At 48.9% G+C, this 9,746-nt stretch overlaps 2 protein-coding genes across 7 annotated transcripts; one reads left to right on the forward strand and one right to left on the reverse strand.

Annotated features, from left to right (window-relative positions):
* Nucleotides 1–250: 250 nt before the first annotated feature.
* FOXG_18159 (uncharacterized protein) lies at nucleotides 251–4,427 on the reverse strand. 5 transcript variants are annotated; one of them, XM_018398210.1, is made up of 3 exons: nucleotides 4,387–4,427; nucleotides 1,927–4,326; nucleotides 251–1,868 (listed from the first exon to the last, which is right to left on the reverse strand). In XM_018398210.1, the coding sequence occupies exon 2, from the start codon at nucleotides 2,810–2,812 to the stop codon at nucleotides 2,297–2,299; it is 516 nt and encodes a 171-aa protein (XP_018234548.1). In that variant the 5' UTR covers nucleotides 2,813–4,326; nucleotides 4,387–4,427; the 3' UTR covers nucleotides 251–1,868; nucleotides 1,927–2,296. The 5 variants fall into 5 exon arrangements, with proteins under 5 accessions (XP_018234548.1, XP_018234546.1, XP_018234547.1 ...); XM_018398208.1 differs by having other exon boundaries at nucleotides 1,923–4,326; XM_018398209.1 differs by having other exon boundaries at nucleotides 251–1,280; nucleotides 1,336–4,326.
* Nucleotides 4,428–4,820: 393 nt separating this feature from the next.
* FOXG_01668 (uncharacterized protein) lies at nucleotides 4,821–9,179 on the forward strand. Of its 2 annotated transcripts, XM_018378596.1 has the most exons (4): nucleotides 4,821–5,649; nucleotides 5,776–6,855; nucleotides 6,909–7,448; nucleotides 7,504–9,179. In XM_018378596.1, exons 1-4 carry the CDS (start codon nucleotides 5,638–5,640, stop codon nucleotides 7,789–7,791), a joined length of 1,920 nt encoding a protein of 639 aa, XP_018234550.1. In that variant the 5' UTR covers nucleotides 4,821–5,637; the 3' UTR covers nucleotides 7,792–9,179. The 2 variants fall into 2 exon arrangements, with proteins under 2 accessions (XP_018234550.1, XP_018234551.1); XM_018378597.1 differs by having other exon boundaries at nucleotides 6,909–9,179.
* The last annotated feature ends 567 nt before the right edge of the window (nucleotides 9,180–9,746 follow it).

Genomic DNA, 9,746 nt, shown 5'->3' on the forward strand with positions numbered 1-9,746 from the left:
CATACACTACAGTTTCGATTCGTTGAGCATTCTCGAGTCGCTTGATGAAATTATTACAATATAAACTCTCCATCTGAATCTCATCTGCGACTCCTCACAGGCTCTGAAACCTGTGCGGGCCAGTTATCAGAATAGGTTGCAAGGACCTGGGCAGCCATATGTCGATCCCCAGCAGCAAAGCAAGGCGCATACTCGGTTCTTTATACGGGGATGATGAGCCTTCGCGACGGCCATATCTTGTTTAGACTCGTCGCAAGTCACAAATCTGGGCCATAAGGTTCAGGAACAGGCCGGTGAGAAAAGCAAAAGTAATGCGCCAGTCTAAATTCCAGTTACTAAAGCTGTGTAAAACCCGTCGCTTTCAGTTGAATATTGGCTCCATATCGCCGGGCACCATGACGGACTGACAGTGCATGCATGGGTTGCCCATTTCAGCGGATCCTGGGAACCTTGGATTGCTGGCTTCCTTTCCCTCCCGAACCTCTCACTCGAGCGCTGGCTATTGCTACGGAGTATGGTCTCATCGGCCACTCACGATCCATCGACTGCTAGCTACATATCCATCGCTCCAAGAAGCGACCCAAGTTAGGCTAGACACTGGTCGTTGGCGACCAACAAACTGTGACCGTACTCCCAATGGAAAAGAATCCTCAAGCCCAGCCCCTCTTGATCCAGTGTCTCTGGCACTTGTCGGTGGCCTCGTGTGAGTCTGTGACTGTTGACGACCCTCACCTCCAATCCAAATGTGGTGTGGTTAGTCTAAGAAGAGGAGACAACGAACAACAACCACTGCAGTGGTTCCCGCTAGCTTCTGCTTATAATGTACATAGTCCATACCGTAGAATATGCTCAGCGACATCGCTTGTTGAGCTGCGATCGCGCGCACACACGCACACTTTACCTGCGAATTCCTCCTCCGCGCTCCAATGGGAGCGTGCGAAGCTTGTCCAGGGGTCAATGCGACCTCAATCAGGGCTTGTTACAGATGTTAAACTCTGGCGCAAAGTTGTCGGTCATGATCCAATTGATCTCTCTGGATATAGGGCTTGCAATGAAGACTCCATGGCCTGAAGATTCAGTCATGGCTTCGGAAATAGTAGAAGGGATGCTGAGAAGAACTTTCTTGAGGTCGACACACTGAGAAAGCGGAGAGCTCTCGATTCAACGGCTCAGAGATGTCTGAGTTGGTGGTTGCAACAGATCATCAACAGCCAATCGCACTGATTGTCATGGTCGACCGAGCTGGGGACCTGTCTAGGCTGATCATGTGTCGAAATAAGCTTGGCACACGGTAAGCATCACGAACGGTCTGTGTTAACGAGGAATTTTTGAGACCTTGGAAGGGGATAATGCGCCATCTTTGGATATGTCAAGTCCTTCACTGTATGGATAAGTTTTGAAGAATACTATTGAGGTGTCGCTGTGCCTTGAAGATGCAACATGAGAGACACCCCTTTGTGGCGATATTGATTATGACACCTTGATGTTCCAGTTTTTTTTTTGTGCTACTATCTAACACTTACCCGCCAAGATCCTTATGATATGGATAGCAAAGTAGTTGATGCGCTTCAATTCCCCATAACTAAGAAACAACGCCATACAGTGCCGTTTGATGCGCAAATCAGCGACTAAGGAGTGAAGTTGCGCCAGTTCATTCTCGACTTGCGCTTCCATGATGGCCATTGACCACTCCGAGGGATGATGCGCTTAGCTTGCGAATGATTCCGAGACAAAAGAAATCCAAGCGTTAAGAGCCCAGCCAGCCGCTGGGTGCCAGGCGCATACCTACAAAGTTCCAAAGCGCTCGAAATAGAAGCAAAATAGTCATTCCCGTTGAACGGAGATGATGCTGAAGAATGGGAATGCGCCTGTTCAGAACCTCAGTCAACTGCGTTGGCATTACATTCATTCTCGTGCCCCACCAACAGGAACAGCCAATTGTCCGTGTCATGATAACCCTCGTTCGGCGCCTGGGCCTGGTCGATCAAGTTCCCTTCTCTGGGGTTTCATCTTGAACCGTTCAGGCAGCGGTCGCAGCGATTAGCTCGCGGCGTACGAGGGACGAGGAAGATGGTGGAATGGCATCTTGGATTGGGCCTTGGCCACACGTTCGGCTTGTTTTGTTTCAGCATGAGGCCAGAGCACGCGTGAACGTGAATGTGAGTGAACGTGGAGGTAGCTGTGGATGTGGATGATGGTGCCATGGATCCGTTGTGATGGCGGCACCCCAATTGGTCTCTTTTCTGGTCCGACAGAGACTCAATCCGACCTCAGTATGTCGTTTATGCTCCTCTTCTCAGTACGTGTAATCTGTTCGGCCGGATATCAGACTTCGTGGACCCTTAGAATGGCCACAGTCCAAAAGGCATACCATCATATCAGACCATGCATATCGAGGGCCCTCAAGGACCCGTGACTGACTAGTCCATAACATGCATATCCTGGACAAGCCAAGCAGACCCTTGCCACATGTTGCGATCCAGAGATGCGCAATGCGCTGCATGATATCTTTTCGCATTGCCTTTTGTATAGTAAATTTATAACCTGAGCTTCTAACCACCCTGATGAAAATGTCGCAGTAAATGCGCCGTCCCAAACTCAAGCGCACATCCCATATCTCATCTCTGTGTCGCACAGCGTTACACTGAGAGCAAAGCATGCGATGCGCCCATCGTCCATCAAGCATGACGCTTGCGCGCACGCTGTCACCGCCCCGCCCTGGATTATCCACGTTTGGATGCGCTGGCGCAAAATTTAGGTGATCGTGGTCAACAACAAAAAAACAAACAGATGCGACAAGGAAAGGCTCCATCGACCGAATCAGCGTTCGTCGCAGCCCAGCCCAGCCCAGCCTGGAGTTATGAGACGAGCCTGGGCCGTGGTCACCTCATCTCCAGATGTCTCTCGGATTTGTCTTCCATGAGACTCCAAGGCTCCGCCATCAGCGTCTAGGCTGGGACTATCTGTGACAAGCGAGATAGATAATAACTTCGATATCAAGGTGACAGGGCCTATCAGATTTGCTCTCTGCGATCTGGTCCATCAGCAGCATGTCCAGGCGCCGCGCACAAAAGATACGGTGTGTGTATCTGTCACCTACAACCCTTGTTCGTCTGCCTGTGCTGTCTATTTTGCCTGTCAAGAATTGTGACGAGATTCGGCATTTATCCTTACATTTGTACATGCTTTGCTCTAGCAGAAACTTATCTGCATTTAGATCGAACTGCGCCTAATATGCTATATTGCCTCACAGGTTCACTTCTTATCACCACCCACCCAACTCGTTTCTCTGGCATGTGGCGTCGCTAGATTCCCATTGCGTACTTCGGACCTTTGCTTTTGTTTCTAATATCCATGTGCCCAACGAATTAGGCGCTATTTGCACCCGTTGAGTCCCGTTCGAATTCCGTCGCACAAAGTGGCACAGTCTGATGCCAAAAAGGTTGCGCAGAGTCATGATGCGACTGTGTCGCGACTAGGTAGCTTGGAGCTCAGAATATAGAAGTAAATTGAATATAGCAGTAGGAGAGGGAATAAGGGAAATTCATTTAGTTACATTGTGATCGGGACGGTATTTGGACCAACAATCGCCACTGTACTGCTATAGGGTTATTTGCGACTGAGGTCGCAATCTCATGAGCTATCACACCTGTATGAGTCCAGCCGTTTTGTGTTTCGTCGCTCTTGAGGTACCTTGAAATTACCAAGGTCATCTGTATTGGAATTGTATGCCAATTACATCTTACAGGTTGGCGACCTAGGTATGGTTACTCATTGCGTTCAACCAATTCGACGAATCCAAACGTTCGCTCAAGACTACGTATTCTTAGTCCAGAGACCCTACCAACCCCAGAAGATCCTTGCTAACTGACACTGATGATGTTACAATATCGCATCGTTCGAAATGCGACAAATGGTGGCGTAGAGTTGGTCTTAGTGCAGCTTGCGTGGCGGGCTGTCTTGCTTAACCATAATGGAGGCATCGCATGACAGTAAAACAAGCGCAGATATTGGCGTGATTCTAATTATTATCTGCCATAGGATTCCATCGCTGGTCCAGAGGGATAACCATATAGTATATTTGACCTTTTGATATTACGAGACGTTTGTATTCGTTGTTGTTGATGAACTCGACTGTGATGATTGGGCGCAATTCTTGATGCTTTTTATCTGCACACAAAGTTGCGCATATCGGCGGGGAGGGATAACTTGGCGACGGCGCGAATCGATGAATTGTCTCGGCGGTCTCGGAAAGGAAAGGAGAGGACATGATCCTCCCTGATTCAATTCGCGACAGGTCTCGACAGATTTTTTATTCTTGGAGTACTATGAAATTTTTAGAGATGCCGTTGAGTTACGTGTGATTCAAGTCACGTGAAACCGTACCCGTTTGGCGCGTTCAGATACCTTGATGAGACGCGGTAAAGATTATCGAGAAATTATAATCAAAATTGGAAAATTGTGCAACATACTGGAGAGTTCGCTACATAAATTAGAATGGTTTGTATGTTAAACATCCAGACACATATTATGTAGCTATCATTTCTCTTCTAAGTGTCTCAGACACCACATAAACGACGTCAACGTCTTAAAGTGCTTTTCAAGTGAGACGCGACGGAAGTCGAGATAAGCTCGATAAGGCTGTGCTATTCCAGAACCAGTATAGCGTCTCTAAAAGCGCCATCGCCGTGACGACAGGTTGGAAACGAGCCAGGACCCGTTAGCGGCCCGTGCGCCATCCCTCACCAAGCTTAGTGAGCTTCTTCTCCTTGAACTAAAGGGCCAAAAATAACGTCGTACCTGAGAGTTAACAGCATAAACAAACAAACAAAATCTCATCTCAAGCAATAAGTGGGTACAGCTGGGGCCAGCGCTCCAATCAATTCACAGCTTCTGCTAGCACTGGCAAGGCATGAGGCTTCCACAACCATTTACGTTGTCCCGTCGCCCGTTGCACAGTTACGAACAGGATGTGGATGGATGTGCATGCTCTCCTCAGACCCAGCTCTTCGGAGGTACCTTTATTATTCCATCATCGCCGCATTCTCATCTGTCTTTGTTTTGTACCCTTTCATTCCCATTTTCCCTCCAACGCCCCGAGCATTTAGAGCTTCTAGTGCTGCCATCATCACCGCTGGTCTCAACGAGCATCAGCTCAGTTCTACCAGGGCTAATATCCCGTCCAATGCCCCCCTGCGCGCCCGGGCCCCTAATCTCACGAACACCCACCAGTCCAAAGCTATTGCCTGCTGCTGCTGCTTTTGTTCCTACTGAGAAATAAAAACAACAACAACCAAACACGCCTTGTTCACCAAGCTTCCCTCCCCGGCTTCCTCATCGTTCAATGTCCGACGCAGCCTGAGATAGCATCCTAAACATACTGCGCGCAGTAGTCGATACCGAGAATTCAAGGGAAGAGTCAACACGGCCTAGCACTGCACGCCACCGTCGCCTGCCAACTCCCATCGCAACTGTAATTGCAGCATCTTAGATGATAAATCAACGCGCCGACTTCAAACACCAAAACATCCTTTCAGCATCCGTACGCGATCTTCACCACCAGCATCCTATTAATCGCGTTTTTACCACATCAAACAACCTTTTTCATCCACGCAATCCTCAATTTTGAACGTCACTATGGACGCCAGGGTATGTTATCATACACTATCTCCCTGATTAGTTACCGTTGCCGTGACTTGACAGCCACCTCTCCCTTGCATCACGATGCATACCAGTACCCGTTACAGAATTGTAAGCTAATATCATATTCCTCAGCCTTTTCGACCGCGTGGCGCAGAAAACGCAACCCATCTTGAACAATCAAACAAGTCTTCAGGAAATCTGGCAATGGCCAACACAAACACAGCAGCTGGTTTCCGTGGCCCAGCGAAGCGAGCCGCCTTCGGTGATATGACCAATGTTAGCAAACAGGCTGTATACACTCGCGATGAAGGCAAATCGATGAAGATTTACGCATCGAAAGGCGTGAACAACAACCACGGCGGCGCGCCTCTAAACAAGGAGAACACTGTCTATAACAAAGATTCTTTCTCTCGTCCCGCGCAAAGGCTACCCAACATCTCGTCGACACGAACCGTCCTAGAAAATAAGTCATCTGACGCGAATAAGAAGACATCGCGTAACAACGTTCAAGAAACGTACGTCAGGAAAGATACTCACAATGCCACCAAGGCTCCTGCTCTGTCAACTCAGAATGCCCCTGCTCTTCAGCCACGCCACTATAAGAGCCAACCTCAGCTCAAACCTCAGCAACAACAAGCTAGTCTGCGTCGCACCCAAAGCAAGCAGCTGGAAAAGATAGTGCCAAAAGCGGATGTTGAGCTCGGCTCTAAATCCTCTAACCCTGCTGTAATGTCGCTGCAGGAGGCTGATTATCCCTACGACCAAGGCGCCTACCTCGATTCTATGTATCTTCCCATCGAGACTGGTGTCGACCTGGATATGCTTCAGAAGGAGGAATATCCCGAGTCACACATCAAGCTGCCTGAGATATGCGAGGAAGAACCCATTGTTCCCATCCCTTATGACCCCTCTGTCCCTGCCATGTCAGAACCTGAAGAGTGCTGGGAGGAAGCTGATGACGAGGACTTTGATGACCAAGACCAAGCATACACAACAGCGCACTCAGTTCGCTCACGGGATATGACTGCTGGAGGTGCTACAGAAATTGTTCCACTGCCTCGTATGACAGCTCGCGTTCAACGCGAACTTGAGGATGCACGTGAAGAGGTGGAGCGCACTCGCACACAAGACGAGGTTGAAGAAGAGCTTTGGGATGTCAGCATGGTTGCCGAATATGGTGACGAGATTTTCGAGTATATGCGCGAGCTTGAGGTAAAGAGTTATTTTTGTCTTGCTCTGATCCCCATACTAACAATGTTTTGCAGATCAAAATGCTTCCTAACGCACACTACATGGATAACCAAACCGAGATTCAGTGGTCAATGCGATCAGTCCTAATGGACTGGCTTGTACAGGTTCACAACCGATTTGGTCTCTTGCCTGAGACGCTTTTCCTGACAGTTAACTACATCGACCGTTTCCTTTCCCAAAAGATCGTCTCAATTGGCAAGCTCCAACTTGTCGGTGCCACCGCAATCTTGGTAGCCTCCAAGTACGAAGAGATTAACTGTCCTTCTTTGGGTGAGATCGTTTACATGGTTGACAATGGTTACACTGCCGACGAGGTCCTGAAGGCCGAGCGTTTCATGCTTAGTATGCTGAGCTTCGAGCTGGGTTGGCCGGGGCCCATGAGCTTCTTGCGACGTGTTAGCAAAGCTGATGACTATGATCTTGAGACCCGAACTCTGGCCAAGTACTTCCTGGAATTGACCATCATGGACGAGCGTTTCGTGGCATCCCCCCCTAGCTTCCTGGCTGCGGGTGCACATTGTCTTTCTCGACTCATTCTCAAGAAGGGTGACTGGGTAAGTTAGAGTTACGACTATGCTTACAGATTACACAGGCTAACTTGCAATGCAGACTAAGCAACATGTCTTCTACTCGGGCTATACCTGGAGTCAGTTGAAGAACTTGGTGACGATGATGATTGAATGCTGTGATCGTCCGGACCAACACCATGCCGCCGTCTTTGAAAAGTATACGGACCGCCGGTATAAGGGAGCGTCTTTGTTAGTGCAAGAAGCTCTCGATACTGGCTTCACTCTTCCTCACCAGCTATCTCCCGTTCGCCGAGAGCTTCAAGGATATCGCGAAGGCAGTGCCGAGTTGTCCATTGCGCAGCCCCAACTCATTCCCATTGAAGGATAAGAAGCCATCATGACCCGGTTGGCACATGCTTGTGGCGGGTCCTTTCTGGTACATGGCGCCCGCCAACTTCTCGCCATTTCTTCTCTTCTCCAGCCTGGCGCCGAGCATTGCGACCTGCCACACCGGCGATTGAGGTGTTTTGACTGTTGTTGTCGTTGCGTCGGTACTTGACCGGACCGGGGTATCTTTACTACTTCATCCGGACCGGAATAGCGGGTGCGGCCAGCTCCGGACAAGCCCTAATTACCTACCCCAGACTTTGTCTCGACACAGGTTACGGCTATTTTCGCTCTTGGCCGGGCTTTTTTTCTTGCCCTAATCTCGTTCTTAAAGACGGTGGTTCTTTTTGACATGAACTCTTTACTAATACCCGGCCGGGGCTGGGCACAACATAACAATTTAATATGAGCGGCGACACTCCCCACATGCTACCCCCCTGGACTCCTCTTCTCCATCATTCGCCTTGCCTCAACCCCAGACTCTCGAGCTTGTAAGGAGAGGAAAGCAGTGGAGCGAAAGGTACAAATACTGTATAACGACTCTGGATGACTGTTACGAATATCACGATTGTGCGACTGCGATTATATCATCTTTTATTGCCTATTTGGCTGGTTTAATACATTTTCGGAATTCGGCGTTGCGGGAACGGTCTCTTCCACCACCAACTTACATACGTGCGACTGCATATATGGAATTGTAAGTGGGATATGGACTAGGGACGAAGGCGTATGGAGGATTCTTCAGGGACCGTTGGGGGAGGCTGGCCTTTTGAGTGGTGGAGGGCTCGCGACCTCAAGCAGAATGGAGTCGACCATAGACCAGAGCAAGTGGGATGGAGATACAATCAGCCATGATCACCACTGCCACCATCGCCAGTAACCCCATAGGCCCCCAGTTTGCATTTACAGTAGCATATAGATTAGTAGAGGCTCTGGACGCGTGTATGGTATCTAATCCTCAATTCTCTTGCTTCAATATTGTCACCTGATGTTCCTTGTGCCATTTAGTATATCAGACCAGTGGGCGCTTTGTATATGCTGCTTCAGTCCGGGACTGGGGCATGTCTTTATCATGTTAAGGGGTTCTTCAACAGAGATGCATACTTTCATATCTAGTATTTTGCAAGGCGGGTTCTATCTCCTGTAATGTATGGCTTTCACTTGCTGGTTGTCTTGTATAAATACCGAGATAGAAAAACGTTGTGTTTTACACTTGCCGTGCAATGCATCTTGCAGGTCGTTTAAATCAGACAAGATATGTTCATATCACACGACTTGCCATCCACACAAGTTATATCATGTTGGGAGATCTATGTATACAGGACTAAAGAACAAGATCACGAAACCTGTCGCTAACTTTAATCATATCGAGGGGAATATATTAAGGGCGAGCTTACCCCGACCCTAGCTTAAAAACCCCGACATTTCCCCACGGAGGATTCTCCTTGCCTGATGGGTACGAGCGCCCACTAACAAGACCAGAACAAGGGATGGACATTGGACTAGTCGTGGCAGAGCCCAGGGGAAAGTTGCTCTGTGCTGACCGGGAATTTCCGGCATTTCGGTCTCTCGCAATACCATAGAGTCGAAAGAAGTAGACTCAAGTACCTACCTATTTATGCGAACTCCCCGCTGACCCACGGATACCTAAGTCAAGGTTCTTGAAAGTGACAGCAAGTGTTCTGATAGGCGCGCGAGCAAGTTAGCCTCACAGGTGATGGCAAACTGGCAATCGGGCCTGCAAGGTAACATGTCTTGATGGAGAAACTGAGGGTTAACAATATAGAAGATAAATCATGGTGAAAATGGCTTCTTTTGGAGTTTCACCTTGGCCAAATTTGGTCAAAGAATAGCATTGAGCTGTGCTCGTGACCTAGGCATGCTTTGATGAAAGATTCCACTTGAAATGACCAGGTCCCAAGGCTGCACTAGAGAGACCATCGGCACCATGTGACG

Source organism: Fusarium oxysporum, chromosome 5 (genome assembly GCF_000149955.1).
Source record: "Fusarium oxysporum f. sp. lycopersici 4287 chromosome 5, whole genome shotgun sequence".
NCBI classification, from domain to species: Eukaryota; Fungi; Ascomycota; class Sordariomycetes; order Hypocreales; family Nectriaceae; genus Fusarium; species Fusarium oxysporum.

What these genes read in the sequence shown, in the direction of transcription:
- FOXG_18159 (XM_018398210.1), bottom strand. Translation starts at nt 2,812, where the DNA reads ATGGAGCCTTTCCTTGTCGCATCTGTTTGTTTTTTTGTTGTTGACCAC.
- FOXG_01668 (XM_018378596.1), top strand. An exon ending in AGTATATGCGCGAGCTTGAG is followed by an intron (nt 6,856 to 6,908) that starts GTAAAGAGTTAT and finishes AATGTTTTGCAG; the next exon opens with ATCAAAATGCTTCCTAACGC. An exon ending in TTCTCAAGAAGGGTGACTGG is followed by an intron (nt 7,449 to 7,503) that starts GTAAGTTAGAGT and finishes CTTGCAATGCAG; the next exon opens with ACTAAGCAACATGTCTTCTA.